The 25775-nt window shown below is 38.0% G+C and overlaps 1 protein-coding gene across 1 annotated transcript; it reads left to right on the plus strand.

Moving 5' to 3' along the window:
* Positions 1–22835: 22835 nt before the first annotated feature.
* Positions 22836–25424, plus strand: msx3 (muscle segment homeobox 3). Its single transcript, XM_079635749.1, has 2 exons — positions 22836–23354; positions 23787–25424. The coding sequence occupies exons 1-2, from the start codon at positions 22946–22948 to the stop codon at positions 24200–24202; spliced, it is 825 nt and encodes a 274-aa protein (XP_079491875.1). The 5' UTR covers positions 22836–22945; the 3' UTR covers positions 24203–25424.
* Positions 25425–25775: the final 351 nt, after the last annotated feature.

The raw sequence follows: 25775 nt of genomic DNA on the forward strand, positions 1-25775 counted from the left end.
ATGAAACTTCAGTAATCATTTACAAAATTACTTTTGTGCTCTTTCGTGGAAAAAAAAGAGAAATGCATAGTTGGGATTGGCATGATGGTGAGTTAATGATAACAGCTTTTTTGGGAGAACTCTCTTTTTAACTTATAGCTGATAGCATTGTTGAAAAGCTCAAATGCATCTTTTGAATATAAGGACAAACTGGCAAAATAAAGGCAATAATGTAGCTTGTTGTGTAAAGCTGGACAGTTACCGGTGAAAGCTCACTACATGAATAAAATACAGCCATGCCCACGGGCTGCCCTGCATTTTAACGTACCCTTAATTAGGCTCTTTTAAAATGCCTAATTATACATTTATTGTAGTTCGCAAACACACAGACGCACTCACACACACACAAACACACCTTCCCAGCCACAAACACATGCATAAACATATGGTAACGCTTAAATCCATTTAATAGCTATTTACTGTGATCTGTACTTTTTTATTTAAACACATTTTCCACTCTGCAAATGCAATTTTTTCATAAAACCACTTTTTTTTTTCCTGCTTTGAATTACATTATTTTTATGCCAGCACTTAGAACATTAGCTGTTACATCTGCGTGTGAAGTGATGCACTTGTGTATTGGAAAAAGTCAAACAACAATTACCTCCGTAAGGCTGGAAGAAGCTGATGTCAGGCTATCAGCCCCTGCTCTCCTTAGCAACACTGGGCCGCCCTGATAATAATAAACGAGACTCTCCCAGCAAAGAAAAAAAAAAGGCTCTTCGGCAGAGCGTGAATCATGCAGTTTTAATAAACAGTCATGAGAGCTGGCCAGGCTAAACCTTTGAGGTCAGCGGTAGTTCTGTGCCATCTACAGCGAGTCTCAATCGCTGCGTACTGAAGGCCTTCAAAAATGAAACCTGACTCCACGGCAGCACAACGGGACATGTGTTCACTCTTACTCTAATGTGAAAATGGACACTCATACATTCAGCTGTGACCTGTTTTATGGTTTTACACAGTCATAGAGCCCTATAACCTCTAATGGGACACAAACTTGTGCCACAGAGCCATAACACTCCACCAGCTGTTTCACAGGGAGGGTGATGGCGAATCTTTAAAAACGTAAAATAAAATTACACTGCACACGGAAGAAGAAGAAACAACGATGAACCAAAACACAGACACTTTACACACACTCCAATTATTAAAATGGTGATTTTATAGCTGTCTGACATAGTAAATAACTGAAATTGTAGCTTATTGCATCACGTTTTATTATCTCCAATTTAATAATGTGTGTAATATTTTCTTATAAGTAAATGAGAAATATTTTAATGTACAAAATGGTATGTATAAACAAGCACACTACAAATCACTTTAAAATGAGCTCATAAAGACCTAGTAAATAATGTTTTGTTTAAGAGGATGACAGATACAACTTCAGGAGGCCTAAAATGGCCCATTAAGCATTTGGTGCTTTGTACTTTGGCAGGAGAATAACAGCTGGCAGGCTGGGCACTCCTCATTTGGCAGTTAAAGAGGGAAGAATTTGTTTTTTTAAGGTAATTACTCAATTCAGAACTGACATGTACCTAATTGATATGGAATATGAACCTGCTTGTTAAATATACTTTGCTATTGCAATCAATCTAATGAAAGCAGATAATAAAAATAAGCTTCATACTAGATTTACATCTGAAGGAACTGAAATATTTTCATTATACTTTGCCCCACGGTATATTAAAATATAAGTAAGTTAGGGTGTTCCATAATTCATTTGAATTAATATTGCAGTAATATATGGCCAAAAAATGAGTGATTGTGTCCTACTTTTCTCAACAGCACCTTAAAAAAATGCCACAGCTCCTGCATGACATACTCCACCCATAATTCCCAGACGCTGTTGAAGAAGTGATCTGTGGGTACAATTATCACACATCTTGTTCTTGAAATGGAGGAATGTGAATTGTACTCTGTGGCTCTAATCTCTTACTGATACATTCAAACTATGTCTTTCTGGCTAGAAGAAATGCGCAAGACTTGAGAGCAGCATTTTTCATATTTTTCCTGATTAACTGGAGTTTTCCAGGATCGAATGACACACATTAAAGCAAGTTTTATGTTTATGCTTTTTGTCCTTTGGCTGCTCCTTTGCTTAGATGTAAACTGCTGATCTTTCAAGTGAACTAGGAAATCTGTGGGATGTTTGTTAAAAAAAATGGATGTGTTAGAATACACAGGTGATTTGTTTTACAGTAGGCTATGTTGTCAGGAATTAATGTACTATTAATGATGTCTAATTAACTGCAAAATTTAATTAAATTCTCATTGTCAAAAATAAATGGGGATTGAGCACTAGAAACCCAAGTTTAGGGTTGAGAATAAATAGAACAAAACTATATTTGGAAAAAAAGTGCGTATATCAAACATTGTGCAGTAACATCTAAAGTAACTGGTTTAATTCATAAAGTCAGAATTACCATTTAATTTGGGTTACACGTGGAAGTCATTCCTATGGGTCAGATCGGATAGAAATAGCTTCTGTGAAAGTTCTTCACTTTTACAGTGAACAACAGCAATAATTCTGAAAGAATGGCCACTCCGTGCAACTCAGTTCTTTTCACAGAACACAACTATGGGGAGGTGGTGCACCGAGCCAGCGTGGGGTGGAACACATGGCCAGCGCTCAGTCAGGTGAAAGTGTCTCCCCCATGCTGGCGTCTGAAATACCCGTCTCCAGGTCCCACTGTGGCCCCTGCCTGCCAGCTGGAGCCCCCTGACCTCTCTAATGCAGCCAGGCCCCGAGTGCCGTCACTGAGCAGGACACAGAAATGAATGAACGGGTTAACCAGGACCCCCTGAAGCCTGCTGGGTTAGTTCACAATGTAAACTCTAATCTAATATTAGATGAAATTGGAATTTAGTATTGTCTGGAAACAAGTATAATCCTTAAGCACTATTGCATAAATATTGTAAATTCACATTTTCTGATCTTGGACCATTTTCTCAATTAAAAGGTCTATCAATTATATATTTTTCAACACCAAAAAAGGCGGTAACCTGCGATTGTTACCTTAAAGAGTCATTTCTATGATCTAACTCTTAAATTCCGGTTTGTTGGTGTAACTTTAATATATTTAAGTTGATTCAGTGAATAAATATTAAAAATTAAATTAGTCAAGGCTGAAGTAGTAATTTTTTAAATTACTATAAGTTTATAATTAGTAATACTAATTTAGATGTTACCACATGAAGCCAATTTTTAAGGTTAACACAGTGGAAGACAAAAGTAAAACAAATTTAACCTAAATCGCGCAAGCCTGAATAGTTTCTAAATACTTTGATATATTTCTCCTAAAGAGCAAACAACTAATAAATAGTTTTCTCAAGTTATAGAAACACAATAGTAATGTCTATGACCTGTCGCTGACAAAATTACGGCGTTATTTTAAATAATTTTAGGTTATTCAAAGGAGCCAGAATGGATTGGACACTGCTGACCCAAAAGCTCTGTGAAGAACGTAACTCTGAAAAAGCAAACCTGTAGGCAGACAGTCGTAAATCCCCCCTACATGAAAACCTTTCTTTCCTGTACTGATATCTCGTAGGCACTAAATCTTCACTGCTAACTCGAGGCCATTAGAACCAAACACAGGGATTGCTGACTAATTGATAACGTTACGATTTGAAACATTCTCAGAGGCCCTAATTGAAAACATTAGGGAGGAGGCCTGGAGATGTCTGGGGAACGAGCGGAGGGAATCGAAGGGGGTCTTTGATCTTGGAGCTTGTCTGTCATCCTGTTTTCCTTCAAGGTTTCCTGGTTTGTTTCAGTAGACTGAGGCAGACTCTTGGGGACAGGACGTTAATGGATCACTTAAAAGAGACCTATTCTTTACGAGGAGGCTAAAGCGTTATCAGCTGGGTTAAAGACAGTCAGGCCGCAGAGCTGCATTTATGGGGGGAGAAGGGGGGGCTGACAGATAACCCTTCTGAGTATTACAGTAGCTTTTTTGTTGCAGGGGAGGAACTGCACTTTTCAGGGAGGAAAAATGGGAGAAAATCATTGCAGAGTTCAGGACATTGTTTGAATCAATTTGTCACATTGATGCAAAACTAAGTTTGCAAGTTTCCAGAATGCAAGAGCAGAACGTACTCGTGTGTTAGTCCATCCAAAGATTTTACAGGAAAAAAATGGCTCAGAAAAACTTTTCAAAATAGGTGCAAGACAACAGATAAAAGGTTGGCTTACAGAGTCTTACTGACAGAATATTTCAAAAATATTTAATGTGGATTCATTTATATACTGTAGTTTTTTCCTAAATGACTGCTACAAAGCACTTGATTGATTACAACAAATATGTTAACGTCAATTCTTTCAGAGTTGCACCAATTGATAGGGAATGTTCCCAGAACTGTTCTGTAAAACTTTGAGCAGTAACATTAATAGAACTTTCTTTCAATGTTATCAGGATTGATAAACAATCTCAAAACACTAGAATGAAACCATTATTCATACATTGTTTCTATGGAGAATCCATGAGTAAATGACTTAACAGCAAATAAAAAATTCTCAAGGTCTGACATTTTTTACGAAGTGTTTCAAAGTCATAAGAAACAAATCATAATTCTGTTATTTTATCACTGTTAATCACTGTCATTTTCACAAACATGAAATCTCTGGGTATTGGCTTATCATTGAGATAGACTAACATTGAGCATGCAGTACATTTACTGATAGAGCATATGAAAGTAAACTGCACCATTGTCAAAAAACGTTTGGATTTGATCTTGGACAGTCTAGCCATCTTTACACTTGATCCAAAGCACCAGCATAAAATTGCTTTTTGTCCCTTTGCAACCGTGCATTTGGATTACAAATGAGGCCTGAATAAAGTGGAATAAATCATTGTCCAGTGTTTTTTGCACTGTGAATTAGCAGCAGTCGTCTCAGTTGAGTAAAGACTGTGCAGAGGAGGACTCCTCTGAGTACATAACACAACATGATTCTCCAAGCTGTCCAGGCTCCGGAGCACAGTTGGCTTTGATAATGGGATTTCAAATCACAGTTGGCTTTGAGCAGAAACATTTACTTTAGAGAGATTTTTTGTTTGCGTGTCAAAGCCCCATCCATTCCAATGGCTCTGAATTATAGTGGAGATCATGCTGTTCCAGCATGAAATGGTGCCTGCAACAGAAAGATCAGATTTCACGAATTTTGGTCTTTCATCCTTATGAAAGAAATGTGTGCACTGTCCCAAAATGTTATGGACGGCCGTTTAAAGTCTGTGTAGAAAGCACATTGAACTCTGCAATATTTGAGAAAATTACATCACAAATTTCACTGAGGAGACAGTTTGCTGAATAATAAGGAATCACTAAATGAACACAACATCCCCATTTTAAATGTTCCTTAGACCTGAATCTCCCTTGACATCTAAATTGAGATATATCATGCACACAGAAACCACTGAAAATGCAAAAAGAACCTTAAGCTATAGCCTTTATTTATCATTTAAAACTGATGGCACTCATGCTGCCTCGGGCCTTCACACTTTAATTGGACTGGTGCCACGGCTGCAAAGGGGCTGGAGATCAATGGATTGCATGGCCAGTGGAGCGTCCGTGACCCATACAGTCAGACTCTCAGTGAGCGTCTGCCTCTTGCTGCCTGTCTCACTCTCTTGCCCCGGGCTACATAGTCTCTGTGTATACAGGCACGCCAATCAAACAAGCCTGATCACAGTCTGAGTCAGTGTGGGTCCTCACTTAAATGCTCTTAATTGTACCATGATTACATTTGGTAAGCTGTGTCTTTATAAAGGTGGTGTGGGGTGACACAATTTAATCAAGTTTCTAAGACGGTAATTATATCAGACCATGTTTTCATGAACACAATGAGACCACAGCTGCATTTACAAGCATTTTCATATTAAAAAGCAAAACATTGAGGCTTTAACGTCATTTATGAGATCATTAAGAAGTAATCTACAATGAGATATGATTTGTACTCATTACTATCATTTCAACAAATCTGAACCAACACCTTAATACATTTCACTAAAGTATTTGCTTTAACATCAAAGTCTCCCCATATTGGGAATCAGCTCCCCCTTAAACATTCAACCAGTCCTACCCTTCTACATTATCATTATCCTCTAAACAAGCAAATGTTTAGCATCACAGACTTATGCAATGTCTATTTTGAAGTGCTTTTCACCTTTGAAGAGTTTTCAAGTCTATTTGAGGAAGAGATAGTAATTCATATCTACAGGGTTGTGCATAGGAAGTACCGGGTCCCTTTTGAACCTTTGGGTTTGCTTTAATGTGGGTCAGCTTGGAGGTGTAGTCCAGAGGTGTGGGGTGATATTACAGACTGCGAGAGAGAGTGTTTGCTCTCTGCTTATTATGGAGAGGAGCCAGTCTTCTCCGAGACCGTGGGGAGAAGATGGCAGCACTGATAGCAGCCACATGGGTTCCATCAGACTAATTGAAGCAGGCTGCTCCGCACCAAAACTGAGCCCTGAAGGACGTGACAAAACCAATTGATTTAAAGGCAATAGAAACAGTACTCAAAAAATGACATTTTTACCAACAGCCCTTAATACGAAGCAGGGTTGTTTACGGCCGAGTAGGTGTCTCCCGAATATGTATTTTACTTTTACTGATTAGAGAGAAGTTTGGGCTTACATGCTGCAGGGTTTCAGAAACAGAGCTGCACTTCAAAAACACAAGAGTGATGAAGGCATTCTTTCCAGTGCAGGAACCCAAGTATGATATTACAATAATCTGAGTGATTCTGTGCTCATGTCAGATCCATTTGGAGCACTAAAAGATGTTGACAGAGACAAGGATGAACCAAGGAAACTTCACATGCAGCATGGAAAGATTTTAAAGATGCATGTAACATGATCATAGATATGAAAACAAAATAAAGGTCATTTTTAAAAGGATTTGGCATAGAAGAGTGTATACATGAGCACAATGCACATCATGAGGTTCTGTATAAATAGCTGAAGTAAGTGCAAGCTAAGAACTTTATTTTTTGGCAAATGATTTATTATCACTAATAAGATCAAATTGGTCACCAATATATCAAGATTTCTAAACACAGTGCTTATAAAGATAGTCCTGCTAAAAAGAAACGTCCAAGGATCTGATCACAATTTTTGTAATAATTGACACACACACACACACACACACACACACGCGCGCGCGCACGCACGCACGCACACACGCACACACACAAAATCACAATTTAAACTAGTTAAACTACAGTCAAAATACTTCAGAAATAAGTAGGAAGCTACAAAAAAGGTAGCTAACTACGAGTTGCATGATGCTCCAGAGCGGTGTCTTCGAAAATGTGCTGAGAAATATAATAAGAAATACACCTCAGATAAGCATGGAGGAAGAGTATCATTGTGTGGTGAGCCTTTAAACTGCTGGGATTGGTGAGCTACTTCACTGTCAAAAGTCATTTAATGCTTTGGAGTAACAGGATAATATTACTGATAATATTGGCTTGCCTCCCACAACTGAAAAGTTGTTATGTTAAGAGGAATGATCAGATGTTATTTTTTAACAACAAAATGCTCCTGCCCAAATTACAAAGACAACCAAGAAGTATGAAAGCAGCTTTGAACCCTATGGTGAATATTTGGTCTCACATTAATCTCAAACGAACTGGGAGATATTTTTCAACTATGAACAGTTTGAAGCATTGAGTGGAACAACACTGACTCTACTTCCTGTAAAATGCTATTGCAAGTTGGGGAAGGCTATTCCATGCTAAGTTGGGCTACTTGATCTACAGTATTTGTGCAATTCTTGCAAATTTCCTGACCATTGATTTGTGATTAAAATGGTTAAGACCGTTAAAAGACCACTAAATATTTTACAGATTTTTGCTTGGCCCATTTTTTTTGGCCAGGAGTGTACAAAAAAACTGGGGGAAGATGGTGCAACATTGTTTGACCAGATAAAAAAAAAAGAAAAAAAAGACGTTTTAGTTGAACGTTCGTCTGTATTTATATTTTATTTTTCTCAGTTTCATAACTTAGCAAAATGTACTTGGAACATATTTCAGTTCAGAGTTAGCTACCACCAATTAAACTAAAACACCACTTTTATAAAACCTAAACACATTGTTATGAACACCAGCAATCGACTAAATTATATTATTGTGTAAAATCAATGTAATATATAGCCTATTATAATATTATTCTGTATATCGCTACAAAAAAAGACTTGATGCTGCTCATTTATCAACGCAGGGGAGTGATGAATCAATGAATTATTTATTTGATGTTTGAACCGGGTCATTTAAATGAACCATCAAATTAACAGACTGTGTAAAATGAATCAAACTTTTCCAGCGCATACCAGAAAGAGAGAGACAGAGTGTGCAACTATCATTGTAAACTACCGCTTTTCATTATTACCTCTTGTTATGGAAAAGCTAAACTGTTTTGAGAAGCTACTGTCAAGTTACTGCAAACTATAGGTAGGTATATCGTCACTTTAAGTCACTTTACTTTGAATTACTAGTTGCTCCCTTTAACATTAGAAGCAAAGAGGCTTTCAAAAGGTCCCTCTCATCCAGAGCAGATTAACATAGGTTTTAGATACAGATATGCCAGGTTAAACAGCCAGTGGTCACAACAAGCGGTTGACCTAGAATATCTATTTCTAATTGTATGTCATTACACTAAACTGGACATCCTTGAGTGTGATGAGGCTGGGAGAGGCAGGGTTCACATGTCCAGCCTACACATTGTTCAGAGCCATTGTCCCCGGGATTGTCTGGCTCCAGACCTCAGAAACCCTAATTACATGTCTGCAAAAACCACATACAATACTAGACCAACAAGGCAGCTTATCACTTGAGGCTCTCCATGCACATTTTTCATCCCCATTGTTTTGCTTTTCTCTTGTGTCAGAAGTGAAGGAAACTTATTGTGTGCTTATATACTGTAACAAATAAAGCAAGAAAACTATGAAATGCACATAGCCAGATTGTTATGGTTTAACAGGGTGCTCATAGTACTGGCCATGGTTTCGCTGGTCAAATGTCAAACCTGTAAACAAAAAGTTCAATGTAAAATGGGAACAAGATTCTTCTTCAGCAACAACAAAAAATGTGTATGTCTGGATATTTATACCAAACATTTGTGATAATTAATGAAAATGTTTTTTAAGATCACTGGCTAATGAAAGAGATAACTGATAAAAGACAAAACGGTAGGCCCACATACAATAACTTGCTTCTGCTTATCTGGTGTTTCTTCAAAGGCTGCACCGAAAGAGCATTAAGGCCTTTTGAGTCAGTAATAGGACATGACATACAGAGAAAAACATACAACCAGGGTCAAATATGGTGCTTGTTAAGATAACGAATGCCCCATGTGAACACTATGCTGTACAGCTCTCACGTACCCACTCAGATGAAACTGAAGCCAAATAACAGACGTTTGCACTAAACTGTATTTTATGCTGAATATTGCCCAAGTTTTCACTGTCCGCAAACATTCCTTTGCATTCTACATGGCAAAGGCCCATATTCTTACCAAAAAAGACGCCAGTGAAGTCGAAGCAATACAATTATATGAAAAATATTGTACTTTTTGTTTTTTTTACCTGTTACATATGGTGCTAAATATTTAGTTGTAATCACTTTAATAATGCTTACTTTGTCAATTTAGCCCATCACTTTTTTGTCTCTAGACTACAATGTTGTGAAATATCAAGTTTAGCACCCCATAGTTGGCAATGAGAAGATGTGCAGTTAACTGGTCTGTATTAAAATAAAACAAGCTACTAAAAGTCAACAGGGAAGCTTGGGCTCTTTTTAAACTGTGCCTCATATAAATAATGCAGAACTTGGTAATTCTTACTAAACTGGATTATAATTACATTATTGGTTTACGTAGCCTCCCGAAGTATCCCAAAGGGAAGTTCTTTGGCAAAGACTTGCTTTAATATGTCTCAAAATTGTTACCAGCTGACTTGGCTACAGGAAATGCGTCTCTCTTAAAAACCTCAAAGCAAATAATACAAGTAGCATGCAATATTCATAACCCTGTTTGGTTTTATTGCCGTCCATCCAATGGCGACATGTAGACATCTTGCCTCTTGGTATTTCATTACATGTATTTTTGTTTAATACTTTGCACAAAGTCTGTGATATCATTTAGTCTCATCAATCTGTCGTCTCCCGAGGCTTAGTTTTATCCATGCTACTATGAAAGCATCTCTTGACCTCCTAACCCTCCTGAGACTATCATCAGAGCCTTGTGGAGCCAGATCAAACCCATAATAGCCCTGTGTTCTTTTTTCTCTCTTTCTCTGCATGAGACAGGACACAGTGTCTTCAGGCAGTGGTGTAAAGTACACCCTGCCAGCAAACTTAGATCTTAAATATCACACTAAGAAGGTATTTCACCTTCTCAGCTTAAACAAGCAGATTTTTTTTAGAACTTGTTTACAACTACGCCGAATTAGTCAAAGGGGCAGATCTGTTCGCCACATGAGAAATACATTTTTGCATTACATTATGCCTGGCTTTGGGCTGTGGGAGAGATTTCATTTATTTCCTTTTTCAGACAGGCAGAGAAAGACAAAGTATGTTTAGATGGTGACATCATACATGCTGAAGCATTCAAAGGGCCCAGTGGAGAGAGTCTGGCCTGTGTGTCTGGTATCTACCTGGTCTCCAGCTTTATCATTCAGGACTTCTACAGAGTGGAGAATAACAAGCTCTGAAGGTTCACGGTACAGAACTTATGAAGTTAGAATTTCCCTCCCCAAAATACAGAATACATAAGAGAAGAAATATTCTACATGTAACATGTGCAATGGAAATGTGACAACTTTGAGTAATTTGACCAGAATCTGATTATATAACTTGGAACCATATCATATTTAATAGTTAAGAGTTAATCATGTTAATCACATACAAAAAATACAAATATATTAAAAAACATTTGTGTCATTTGGGTTAATAAGCAGAATTAGACATTCTTCCATTGATTTTCTTACACAAAGGTTGAATGGATGAGGCCTTTTTTCCCTAGTTTCTGTTAATCCAAGTTGTTGTGTTAAATTGTAACGCAAGTTAAAGCACATGTAATTCCATTTGCGTTCCATCACCTTAACCCGTGTCTTAAATTCCAAGGTAACTAGTAAATAGAGTAGTAATTCACCCTATCGAATTGTGAATGTAATTAAGAGAAAAGTAAACAGCCCTGGGCAGGCAATAACACGAAGTGGAGTTGATTCAAGAAAACCCTCCGAAAGTACTTAGTGAAATTAGACCAGAACTGATAACATCTACTTACCAAACTTAATTAGTTCAGGCACTCAGATGTTTCAAAGCATTCCAGGCTGTCTATGGTAAGGCTGTCCCATCCTTGCTTTTTTTTCTTGGCACATGCGATGCTTCTCAACTGCGTTTTTATCACTGCAATTTGTCATATCAAGACATGCAATCTAATACAATGGATGATATTTTAAAACAGTCAGCGGTGTCAATAATGAACCGGTCTTTGATCTAAAAGAAGAAAAAAGAACCCACAGAGAATCTATGAAACAAGTTCCGAGAGAAGACACGTGATTAAGATACACGTTATGTCAAAAACAACTAACGGCGATTTCTTTGACATCGCAGATGACACGCAAAACACGAAGGCAGAGGGGGAGCAGGCACACTGGTGTGAACTGAGAAGTCTGTGTTTTCTCAATGCGGCCCCCGCTTCAAACCCTCACTGATGTGAAGGAAAGTCATGCAGTGGTGACTTTCGGCCGTCAGCATCGGGGAGTCCAGCTCCCTTGTCTACTTAAGCCTCTTGATATGAGTGTGAAAGCTGTTGTTAATAAAAGTTTCAAAGGGAGAGATGAAAAGGAGGAGAAATTGAGCAGCCTGGGCAGCATTATTCCCGCTCTGTATGGAGGCTGCCCTGGCGGAGGTGTTCCGCCGACCGCAGGGGCTTGCAGAGGTCGCCGGAGATGTCGCCACCGTCGCCCAAGGGCAGGGGCGAAATCACTCGCCTCTCACAGGCTTCAAAGAGCCGGGCAATTACACTCAAGTAGCCAAATGAATAGATGTCTCAGCTTGCCAGCAGTTTCTTCAGAAAAACAGAGGAGGCCTTTGAGAGGGAGAGGAGGGGAGAGCCACACCTTATGAGTAATGTGTAACAACTCGTTTGATAATTGCAGGGGGAAAAAGCTGCCCGTCTTCTATACCGAAAAAAGCAACCAGCGCCAGCCGTTGGCTCTGATCGCAGACAGAAAAACCGGAGAGAAAAAGGCCTAGTGGCAGTACTCCATATGAGCAATGTTGTTTAGAGAAGGCGTCCATTGTGAATGCTACTCTCGAGCAGTGGCACATACGAAGTCAGCTTCCCATTGAGTGGGCTGAAAAGGGCCTTTGATTGGAAATTGCTCTGGCAGGAGAGCACACCTGCAGAGAGCGCTCTATAGAGCCTTTTGGAGGGCCCAGCAGCTGCCAGAGCTGTAAGTCTGGGCACCTAGTGGGCCGAAGAATAGATGCTGTGGAGTCTTTCAATGCAAAGCCACTTAGTAACAGAAGGCATGTGCCAAGCTTGCAAAGGCAGAATGAAAAGTGCCCTTCGGAGTTGACTAAATATCAGGGGGGCACTTCTTCGAAACTCACCCAGCCCCCTCTTGCACTTCTATTTGTGAGAACAATAACAGACCTGAGAGCCCAAACGGCAGAAATATACCAACAATCGCCAGGGAGAGGGGCGAGGAACTCAGCCGGAGTGTGGAAGCCATCAATTACACAGAGCAAAAGTTAAAAACCCAGCGGGACCAACGCATTAGAATGCAGAGATATGCAGGCCTGCAGGCAATGGACAGCTCTACTGTGCTGTGGTCGAGGCCCCAGAAAAGTACTGTGTGGAAGAATATGGACCATGACTGAGAACATTCGACCACAAGTCTCAGTCATATGCAAGGTTCCATCTTTCATTGTTCAGAACGCTATCTTTTGGAAGTTTGTATAATGTGGAATTGCTCTTAAAGGGACAGTGCACCCAAACGACAAAAATCATGTCATCATTTACTCACCCTCATGTACTTCTAAACTGGCGTGAGAAGATATTATAAGAAATGTCTCAGTGCATTTTGTCCATTCAATATAAGTCAATGGGGACCAGTGATATTTTGGACCTAACTGACTTTTTTTTATATGGACAAAAACAGTTCAAAATATCTTCTTTTGAAGAATGAAAGTCCTGTGAGCTTGGAAAGACATGAGGGTGAGTAAAATAATTTCCATTTTTTGGTGAACTATATTTTTGAAGCTACAAAGAAATGATTTGTTGAATGCAACTGGAATATAGTTTTAACAAACATAGCCTCCATATAAACACAAAATCAGGTTTAACAAGACTTCTACTGTATACCACTTTGTATAATCTCATCTGAAAGACTTCAAGGGATCAAAAGCAGTTGACTGTCCGGGCACTGAGGTCCCGGATCCCCTCGCGTTCTTTCGGCTGAATCCCTCTGAAGGCGCCGCCTGACACATAGAGAGCCATGTGCAGGAATCACACAAAGCATTGTCAATTGAAGTATCTCCCAGCAGCTAATTTATGATGCCCTCAAAGCAATTTTCACAGTTAGAAAAGTGCAATTGTATTTTCCAGCTCATTAAACCCAAGCACAACAAAGCTTTCATCCTCCCGCAACCCCCTCCCTCTCTTTCCACCCCTCCAACCCACAGTCTGCATTTCAAAAGAGGCAACATGAAAACACAAGCCTCCGCTAAGTGTAAAATAAACATTTTGCTCTCATTTCTATGTTTTTACGGTCACCACCAGGAATCTCTCTGCATGTACGGTACGGATGAGAGCACGGCAGCTTGAAGTGTTCATAAATGTGGCGCAGCTAAGATTCAGTGAGAATTTAAGGCTTGTTTATTCAGAGGGCCTCTCTGCTCTCCTCCCTCCTCTTTGTTCTGGGTTTCATGGGAGGACTTGGAAATTGTAATCTCAGGACAATCAGGCTGACTTATTTGTTCAGGCCCTGTCTCACTCGTAATCGCAGTAAACCCTTTAAATCATGTGAGTACCTGTTAAAGAGCCTCGCTGTGAGGTGCTTGCATTCCCCAGCCTCTGAAATCTCCCTGCTTGAAACACTCTCTCAGTCTCAAGTGCTTAATAAGTGTTGGCAGTTAAATGAATCTCATGTTAAAAAGCACTCTTGATGGATGAGTCTTGTTTAGTTTTGATCTTTGTTTGTAGGATTTGATCCGGCTTGAAAACAGTTTAGTTTCTAGTTTTCTTTGCAAGTAAATTGAGGAGCGATGCTAGAATAGGCTGATGACTTCTTTTCTTGTCTGTTTTTGACTTTGAACACCTGAGCTACTAATCATAACAAAGAACCGGCATAATATCTTCCATAAAGAAATCAAGAATTGCATTTGCAATGATTCTAATGACAAATAGTGCATTCTGAAATAACTGACATACAGACAAATGTTTTTGGAGTGGTTGACATGGTCTGCATAAGAACAGCCCCTTTTAATTGAATACATTTCTGCTGAGGGAAGTGTGCTCTGAGGAACAGTTAAGTGCTGGTTAATCAAACCAGCTGAAGAACCAAAAGGTATAATTCACACTTCTGTGAAAACCTAACTCATTGATTCATACAGAGAGCCACTGCAGACAGAATGAGAGCCGTTGGTGCATTCGAATATGTGGTCACATTCTTGGTTCCTCACTAAACCACAAAATGGCCACAATTAGTTTCTCATCCCAATAGTCAAAACCATGTGACCACGCTCATTGTCCTTTGCTTTCCCTCAAAAATCTCGGCTCGATTCCACAGCAAGAGTCCAGAAAAATTGCCTCAATTTTGTCCGCTGTCATCTTTGTGGTGCCCCTTAAGCGTTATTTGCTTTTTAGTGTAATGGATATTACATTTACACTGGAGTAGAAAAGAGAAAAGGAGAAAGTGACTGTAAATGCCAGTAAATGAAAAAATATGCTTAGTCTGTCAGGGCATGCAATTAAACTTGATAAACTTGAACATTTAGGCAATTTCCTCACAGCATGCTTTATAAATGATCATGACATGAAAATGACACTGCAAAACCGCACCTCATTTTCTCAAAATCTACTTGCAATATCCTCTCATTAAAGGGATAGTTCATCCAAAAATGACAATTTTTTCATCATGTAATTCCAAACCTGTATGAGAATGTCGGGGTCCAAACAACATTGGACCCAATTGTATGAAAAAAAAAAGAAACAACCTGAAAGTCATACATAGGTGTAAATGACATGAGGGAGAGTAAATGATGACAGAATTATGATTTTTGGGTAAAATGAACCTTTAAGCAACATTCATGTCCCTGATTTCATAAAAAGTTTGATAAATTTGACATATTTACAAATTCATATTGCCTCATAAAAGCATTTTATACAACAAAAAACATGTAGCCTATTAAATGAAAGCCAAATGAATGGTGTAGCACAAGGTATGTGTCGGCAATTCGTACGAATTTTACGAGGTGGCTAATTCGTACCAATTCATACGACCTCACTTGTACGAATTTGTACGTTTTTTGCTAAATCGTACATATTTTACGAGTTGCCAAAATCGTATGAATTCATACGAATGACCTACCCCTGACCCCGCCCCTAAACCTACCCATCACGTGGGTTTAGACAAATCGTACAAATTCGTACGAGTGAGGTCGTACAAATTCGTACGAATTAGCCACCTTTTAATCACTCGTACAAATTCGTACGAATTGGTCGTGAGATAGTGTTGTCATTTCCATTGCTGAATACCGGTAACTAATTGTTGAATTTCCTCTTTTCTATTTTCCCTTTGTGCTTTGTAGCTATTAAAATTAGCCAAATAACAAGAAGTTGCTAAATAATGTCCTCAAGAGAGTCATACATTTGGTAATGTTGCTTTAAATATGTTATGATTGAGTTTCAGGCAATTGGGTTATTTTCAATAAAATACAATATCTTCTTTTTTTCTTTTTTTTACTGTACATACATTCCTGATATGTACATCTTTATTTGCACACCAAGAACTTATCGTTTTTAACCTATGCATTCAAAATAATGTTTATCAATATATAAATGTCTGAGAATTTGACAGGCTGCATTAATAAGTTCATGGCTCTGTGGTGGGTTCAGTCTCTCAGCTGGGATGCTCAGTAGTTCATGGGCGACTTACCCTTATAATTGTTGGAAAACATGAGTGCGACAGTTGAGCTAAAGCAGGCAAGATTTTTCTGTGGGGAAGTCAAATGGCTTTAGGATTGGGGCCATGATGTTAGCCTAAACTGATTGGGTCAGGTCAAGCTCTTGTTAAGTCAAATAAAAGGTCAAGATACTTTCTACTTATCCGTGTCACCCGAGGCCTCTGTTTTAAGTGCCCCCTCTGGGCAGAGTAAAAAATCTTAAGGAAACCCTATGCGCATGGACATAAACACAAGCCCAACTTGCCAAAGCAGTTTCCCTTTCGGGGTAGTTAAGCATTTATGAGGCCTGACCTCCACCGGTTTCACTCGCAACAACCCATTGGGTTCTAGTTCAAAAAGACGTCAAGAAAACGCTGGTCAGAATGAGTAGAAATACTAAAGAAATAACTCGACCCAGGTCTTTTTCTAAACCTCTCTTCTTAGGAAACAACTATTTTTACTCTTGAAAATTTGCACAGAAGCTACCATACAACAGATGACGACCTCAGTTTTAAAAGCATATTAATGTTTGCGCGTCACAAAAAAAAACATATATACAAGCACCTTCTTTTCAAGTTAGTTTGGTATAGCATCTCTTAGGATCATCAATAAATATTTGATTGCAACGTACACACTCTCGGGCATAGAAATGCAAATTTACAATGATAAACTTAAAAAATACTTTAGTTATCAATAATAAGAAAGCGACAAACAAAAAAATAACTAGGCTACATGAAACTGTAACAGACATTAGAGCAATATAGTTTTTGTTAGCATTTACATTACACTTTTTGGAGGCCTGGGATTCAACTGCTGCTATTGTTTGCAGTCATTGATACAGCAATAATCATTATCCAAGAGGTAATTCTCCCCAGACTTGGCAAAGTCATGATTGTGAGATGTAAATGATAGTTTTAATTTTCCCTCAGTGGGATACAGCCGTTGTGCTCTGCCTACTTCTGTCACATCAACACTTCATCTTGGCCACCATTTCACAGAGGGCTATAACTGTGTCCCATTGTGCTTCTGACAAGGGTTTAAGGTTCCAATTGTCTCTGTAAAACCCAGGAACAATGCTCAGATGTAATCCTGTTGGAGCTTGATGCCACTTTCTGGATTTTTCATGCGAGCGGTCAGTTAACGGACATCATGAGCTTTGTGCCAACAACTTCATCTTAGGTTTACTTTTCAAAGTGCTCTTTAGCATTTAAGTAAATGGATATACTCTACAAAACTTGATGTCCACCGTTGTGATCCCCCTGGCAACACAACAAGAGTTACTTAAATGCATACTTATTTTAGACTAACACAGACTGCAGTTTCTAAAGAAGTTTTTTAAAGAGGTACAATTAGCGCAGTTGCTACAACATACTGTACTCGTTTGCATTTCAGCCTCTAGTTGACTTAAGTTTTTGAATCATTGCCCTGAATCAGCCAACTTTCAGTCACACTATGAAAATGTCCATCCTACTCCATGGCGACCTTGAAGGACAGATCTGCTTTCAAGGTCTGTAATGACTTCTGACATAGTTTACTTGCCTCCACGCTGTGGCAGAAATGTCTTCTGGAGTCAAAGGCGGAAATCTCTGAAACAGGGCACCACTTTGGAAGCCTAAAGCCAAACATTGTGAGATTATACTTCAAGGGGGATTTTTTTTTTCATTAAGGTATATGTATAAAAATGCAAAAGATAATAGGATAGATATGTAATATTCTGAACGTTTTCCTGCATAATTATGTTGATTTGACAGGATCAAATCATTTGCAAGCAATAACCTCCTACCACTAAATGATATAGACGTATGAAATGGAAAAATAAAATAATAATTATCTAAACTTAAATCTTGGGTGAGAACCTTATATGCACAATAGGCTGAAGAGTAGCCAAATTTAAGGAGAACCATGGAGAGACTGCACCCCACCAAGGCACCGCTTGACACAGAGATGAAAACGCTCAAAACTGAACTACTGTAATGTGCGTATGTAAATTGATCTTGACAAGCCAGAGTATTATCCACAGAACAAGATCTGATTAAAAAAACAAAAACCTTGAAGCCAAAAGTTCAAGTTCTGTGCCTTGGAGTATTCAAAAACACTGATCTCATTTAAAATGGTTACTTGTGCCCTTTGAAACCTCTGCAAGGATTTTCTTTGATCGTCTAAATGTCTATGATTATCATAACATGATGCCAATACAATCTGTACGGATATGCCTCAAGATTTAATGTTTATAGACGGTCCATTTTAGCGGTGACTACAGAAAAGCATAGACTTGGTTATGAAGATGGAAATCTGTGAAGATGACAGTCTGAGATTTTACATGCTTAGAAGTATAGCTTTCTCAAAGGTTTTCATGGTCTAAAGAGAAATGAGGCACAGATCAGAAAGACACTAACATGCTAGGATGAGATCACAAAATAGAGCTGTAAAACCACAGAGATGAGATAGTTCTGTGACCTTAAACTTTATAAAGGCCGTGTGTGCGCGTGCGTGTGCGTGTGTGTGTGTGTGTGAGAGAGGAGGGGTTATCCTCTCTGTACTATGGCATAACCACACATTTTTGATTGGCTCAACGTACAGCATGTCGGCATGGCTGGAGAGGGTATGAAACGTCTTGAACTATTAATGTCAGTTGGGCCAAGATGATGGCAATTTAACTTGAACTATGCTTCACACATTTGTGTATGAATACTATCGCATCATCCAAGATATTTGCATGATTCTGAACTATTGGTCTAAATTGGCATTAAAAAGACATTTAATATAATGTAAATCTGGAGTATTTATTTAACTATAAATGTTTTTTTCTGTTTTCGAACACTTAGGTTTGCTTACATCCAATGAACTAGGAGCAAACAAAAACGTACCACTTTATAACTGACACAACTTTTCCCAACAGTTTTCCCTTTGAAAAGATGCATTTTCCAACCACAAGAGTCTCTCAGCAATCAGCATAGAATTCTGCTTGGCTTTATTTTTTTAAACATGAGAATCAAAGCTAAGGATGCATGAGAAATCTATGTAACCCCCCTTGGACATAGGCAAACATTCCATCAAGAATCAGATCTTTGCAAAACTTTGAACTCATGCACAGAGGACTAACATAAACAGTATTGTACTGCTTAAGAGCAATTGTTCCATTGGCAGAGCAATAGTCAAGTCATGAGGGATTCCCAAAGAATAACATTGTGTGTTTACATTTCAAGCAATTATACTAACCTCAAGAAGAGTAACAGGAAAAATTAATTATTCAATAAAAAAGGTTGAGAGTCAAGGGAGACTGGAGGAAAGTTACACATGACATTAAATTCCCCAGAGATGAAATAACGTCCTGAGATGACGCCAAAGGAAATTACTTAATAGCTATATAGAAGCAAAAGGCAATAGCGATGTCTTCAGATAGAAATCTTAATGTGGTCTTTTAACATATCAACTTTGACACTGGCTCTAAGAATATGAAAATCTTGGTTTGTTAACAAATAATGAGGACATTGTGGCCCACTGTACAGTAATGCAAGTCCGGCTTCTGGTAGTACCAATTATATATGGGTACAAAAGGGCTAAAGGCACACCTTAAGAAAAAAATATGTGTATGATTGCAGAATATATATATATATATATATATATATATATATATATATATATATATATATATATATGTTTGTATTGAACATTTACGGAGCAAAATATTTTGTGTGAAAATAAATCATAAAAGTGGTTTATTTTGCTTAAAAATCTCAAAAATATATGAGGTGGCAAGGTGGGCCTTTTACCCCACACACCAAAAGGCTCATCATATGGGGAAAATGGCACATAGTATTTTACAAATATAAGGTAAAATAATATTTTTAAGTTTATAAGTTAATACTTGTTAATTTTTGTTCAATAAATACTGTCATTAAAATATGTTAATATAAAAATATATTTTAAAAATACATAAACAAAATTATTTTAAAAAGTAAGGATTCTGAAAGCATTGAATGAGATAATAATTTAATATAGATTTACAGCAGTAACATTAAATCATATTTTATTATATGATTAATAGTTTAAATATAAATACAAAAATGAATATGGTCCTAAGGTGGACACCCAACTTAATATATGATATTTACCATCTGAATGCCATGTCAACAAATGGAAAAGTCAACCAGATATTTATTATCATGTTAATTATTGTGGCCTTTGCCCCAACAGCAGGGGTGCCTTTTACCCCAAATGCCATAGGCCTACCTTTAATCTTCCGTTAATGAAAAACTGTTGCTTTAATTAGCTTGAACAAAATTGAAAATCATTAACAAGACATTTGTCTCAATATATATATATATATATATATATATATATATATATATATATATATATATATATATATATATATATATATATATATATATATATATACAGTCCACTTGTACCTTAGCATCTAAAAGCAAATATAACATGCCTAACATGCCTATGGGAATAATTGTAATAGCCTATAGTTTTTTAAATAACTATAGGCCTATTGTTGGTTTAGAAAATCTCCAGTTATCAGTAGCTATAGGCAAATAACTAGTCTTAAAGGTCCTGTTTTCTATACGCATATTTATATAAATATATAAGTTGTTTGGGCTCTTTCACATCCTAACCCATGTCAGCTTCTGCCATTTTGGGGTAATGAGTAGCACATAGACACACTACTTACAGTATTTTGTTTTGTAATAAATCAGAGAACCACTTCCTTAGTAAATGTTTCAATATGTGCACTGGTTTTGAAGAACACTTGGAGTGGTATTCTCATGGGAGGAGGTTACATGGGCCTAGCAATTACATTCACCAAGGATTTCGCCGAAATACCGCCTTATCGAGAGCAGGCACTGTGGATCAGGAGAAAAAGCACTCCACTTTTTTCTCATCGGTGTTGTTGGATTGGAAGACATAGAGCATGAAGTCCACAACACGCTTCTTGAAAGGTAGAAATAGCATTTGGCATTACTCTTAACAAATTATCTATAAAATATTATGCTAGGCTACTAAACGTAATAGCCCCTATTTACAGACTGCAGCAGAAACTCTTAATTTTACATTTTAAATATCAAACATTGCTATATAGCTGAATCAGAATTAGCGTGCAAACCGCAGTTTTTATCGATGAATCATGTGGTTCTTAAATGGAGTCGTATAAATTATACATCCTATCAGACATAAGCCTATAGGCCTACAGTAAGTCTCCGTTTAAAGCTACTTTTTTATAATTAGTTTAGTCAAATATACAATTTTAACTCTACGTCCTGGAAGAAATATGCGTCTCGAAACTATTCAAATGAATGTCATGATCCACAAGCAAGTCGCAGGCTAATTATAAAACCAAACATTCCATTAGGCCTAATAAAGTTTTTTTTTTTTTTTTTTTTTTTAATGAACGCGTTTTTATAGTAGCCTAAAATGCTTAAAATTCAATATTAAATAAAAATGTATATAGGCTAATTACAGGAGTCGCTTATTAAATTTAGGTTAGCCATGGTCTAAATCCGTTTTAAAAGTAGCCTATAGGTAGGCTACATGGGCTAATAGCTCCAGTTCATTCTTTCGCAGAAATCTGCAAAGTAAACATGCTCCGATAATAAAAATGATCAAGTCTAAACCTTCTAAAAGTAGACATGTAGTGAGGCAACAGTTAACTGAGTGGTGCGCGCTTGTCTGTGGGAACTGATTGCCCTCTGGCTATTGCCTTGACATTAAACTCTTCGAGGACAATTGGTTAAGTGGAGTTAACTGTTGCATATTCTCCCTGAGGTAGCTTCCTTTTTGATCTTGCCGAGACTGGCGCCTTCCAAAACAGGGCTTGTCTGCGTTATGAAATGCTTTGACTTACGGTGAGGGGTTGCCAGTTGCGCCTCAATGGAGGCTTTCTGCAGTCTTAAAGGGCCAAGACAAGCTTTAAATTGCTGTAATGCAGCGTGACAAAATCATCCTCAATTCAGTCACATCATTTTGTCCTGCCATTTTGTCTTTTTGAATAAACGTTTTTTTATTTTCTCTACTGAACTTATACCCTAGTTCTAATTTGATGTAAAACCGACCCGATGCGATTTAGAATTCAAATTTTAAAATTAAATAATAATTTTTTTTTTTAAAAAGAGGCTACCACAAATTAAAACTAATAGGCTACTACCACCCGCCCTATTTTAGGGCGTTGAATAAAACTCTCAAAATTCTATCACACGTGCAATATAAATAATGTTCCCGCTATTCCACTATCCAGCGTTTTTATAAAGAAAATCTCCCAGAAATTGTGGACGAAGAGGCCAAGGAAGTGGTTTGTTTCGCTGTATGTTTTCAATAAGAGTTCAGTTAATGAGTACGGAGGCCCGCTATACAGACATCCCCTCTGGTTAATTGCAACAAAACTTCTCAAATGGCTCCTTGCCTCCAAGACTGGAGCCCCCAGAGCAATCAATAAACCACCTCGGCAAGACAAGTATGATTAACCATGCAACATTTCTTTCAAAATCATTGTGACGTCTCAAAGAAACTTGTTTGACCAATCAGGACGAGCAAGCGGAAAGTCATGTGGGGGAAATGTCAAGCCGATTGGAGGGCGGCAGGGAAAAAAGAGAACTTTTGGAAGTTTATAGCTGCGAGTGCGCTCTGCTAGGAGAGGGAGGCAGGCGTCGCAAAAGCGCGACGGCAGAAGGCAAAGGCACTGGGGAACGAGTAGGCTACAATTCAGGACGACTCACATATTCTTATTGTATGGCCCCTCTATCATCCATGATGAATTCTTTTCAAGGGCCACTCTCCCAAGAAGGAAAACTACAGGAACGCAAAAGTGCGGACAAAGAGGATGCTCAAACCAACGATAAAGCGACTGTCAAAGGATGTAAAGGCAAGGCGCAGAGTCTCCCGTTCAGTGTGGAATCTTTAATATCAGACAGAACAAGTACACGGACTTTATACACGTCATCTGAATCTAGTATTATATCTCCGACATCCAGTGCAGATGAGCGACTGAGGCTCTCGCCCATGGCTCTTTACGCAGACAGAAAGATCCCAGTGGAGAGCGTCTCCAACCTATCCGACTGCAAGAGAGGAGATATGGAAGAACTAAATGACAAGGGACAGTCCGGCTGGTTTCAGACACCCTCGTACACTTCTCCGCCAAGTGAGTTGTTCAGTGATGAGGCATGGCAATTATAAACATGAATTTTATAATATAAATATAGTATAGGCTATAATAATAACGTTTATTTAGATTTGAAATTAGCTTTTAGAATTGACCAGCCTAGGCTACTTCTGCAAAGAAAAGCCTGCTTTGCAAAAACGCATTCCTTTTTAAGACACATTTTGTGGATGCATTTGATTTAAAAATAGGCTAGGCCTATATTTTCATATCTGAATCTATATAGGCTAGGCAATTTAATAGGCATTTCAAGCAGGGCTATCCCAATAGGGCTATCGCATAGCCTAGGCTACTTCTAATGCTGAAAATAAACGTAAAGCATAAGTGGAAAAAGCAGGGATTCATTGTTATCAAGGCAACGTAATATAATTATTCTCAATTTAATATGTTTAATGTTTTGTTGTTTGTTCGCAGGGCACTCAAGTCCACCTCCGTGTACCCTCAGAAAACATAAGAACAACCGAAAACCGCGGACACCGTTTACCACCTCGCAGCTGCTCGCTTTGGAGAGAAAGTTTCGTCAAAAACAGTATCTTTCTATTGCAGAGAGAGCGGAATTTTCCAATTCACTCAACCTCACAGAGACTCAAGTTAAAATCTGGTTTCAAAACAGACGGGCGAAGGCAAAAAGGCTTCAAGAGGCCGAACTAGAAAAACTGAAACTTGCAACCAAGCCATTATTACCTGCGTTCGCCTTTCCGTTCCCACTCGGAACACACGTTGGTTCTCCACCCCTCTACGGACCGTCCAGTTCCTTTGCTCGACCTGCGTTACCAGTCCCGGGACTTTTCGGTGGGCCAGTGACCTACGGAATGTACTATTTGTCTTAACCGACTGAAGAACGTTCTTCTGTTCACCGTCTGCTGCGGTTCTGCCAGTCAAATGACGAGTGAAATTGCAAATATGTTTTCTTTAAAGAACTTCAGCAAATATACCAATTTAAAAGAATTTATTCTTGTGAACTACACAGTTTATTCCAAAAGTGAGAGTCCCCAAATTGGCTTTAAAAGTGCAATGAATCTTCTTCCCCTGAATACAGAAGACTTTATCTTGTATTATAAACAAGCAGACATAACACAACGTGGCTGATTGTCTTAGTCTCAGAGAAAACAATTTCCAAGAGATTATTTCTACTGAGGGCACAGCCGATTTGGCAAGTGCCACTTGTTGATCAGCATCACTTGTTGATGGGTGATGCGCGAGAAAACACTGTGATCTGAAGTGTGGGATCCGCCAGATTCAACAAAGCTCTTATTAAAGAAATGCCCTTATAATTAGGTTTTTTTAAGTTTTTTTTTTTTTCTAATTTAAAGAGCTTGTTGCGATTGACAGCAGAAAATGCCTAGGCTAAAAGAAATACAAATTAAAAAACATAAAAACATTATGACATACTCATTTCCATTAGCCTATAGGCTGCAGCCAAATTCGGCCTAAATGGATAGTAAATTTGAGCCCACTTTTTTAATGAATAGGCTACATGTATTTTCACGCAAACCAAATATTTTGTTGCATATTACAAAGATTGTAGGCTACCCAGATAGCTACAAATTTACGAAATCTGCCAATAGGTCCGCTACAATTCTTTTTTTCCCCCCCTCATTAATTTGACAGGACCCGGTTTTATGTTCACATACGATGCTTGTTATTCTGTTGGTCTTTATTGAAGAGAAACTATGCGGAGATAAACAGCATTGTCCATTAGGCTATAGCCTACCATCCTTTTACTGAACTTTTCCTACCAAACGTTTTTACATGCCGTTAGATACAGAGTATTTTGGCCTGTCTATTGATTTTTCGCCTGTTTAGGCATAATCCCTTCAGTAGACTACATGTATGCTAGTTTGCTAGGTTGTAAGATTAATGTCTAGATTTTTATTATTGTAAATACGCGTATATATTACCGATTTTGCATTGCCCTTTTGAAAAAAAAAAAGAGAATTGCTGATATTTATACAGTGTTTACATTTATCTTCTGTAAATTATTGTATATTTTATATGTATATACAAATTAGAAAAATAATCTTTTGCATTAAAAAATAAATCTTCACAGAGACTGATGTGTACAATGTCATTATTTACAAGTAAAAAATACAAACTTTTATTTTCTCTCTCTTACGTTTCATAAATAGAAAGCGCTAGCCTATATGTAATTCACTGAGGTTTGTTACAGCTGTAAAACTGTGCATTGTTCCATGTATTAAATTGTTTAATGATGGACGATTACAGACATTTAATTTAATAATAGGCCTAAGCGCTAAATGGGAAGCACCACCATTTCCGAGACACGAATATGCTCCTATATATTTAAAAAAGAAACAAAATAAATGGAAATAAAATAGGCTAGTATTTAAATAAAAGGATCAAACACTTAACGCCGAACTCTCGCGACCAAAATGAAAAACG

This window comes from Phoxinus phoxinus, assembly GCF_949152265.1.
Source record: "Phoxinus phoxinus genome assembly, chromosome: 14".
NCBI lineage: Eukaryota > Metazoa > Chordata > Actinopteri > Cypriniformes > Leuciscidae > Phoxinus > Phoxinus phoxinus.

Excerpts from the sequence above, each read along its gene's own strand:
- msx3 (XM_079635749.1), top strand. The coding sequence starts at position 22,946 with ATGGCCCCTCTATCATCCATGATGAATTCTTTTCAAGGGCCACTCTCC. Across the intron at positions 23,355-23,786 it reads CTCGTACACTTCTCCGCCAA|GGCACTCAAGTCCACCTCCG; the intron begins GTGAGTTGTTCA and ends GTTTGTTCGCAG.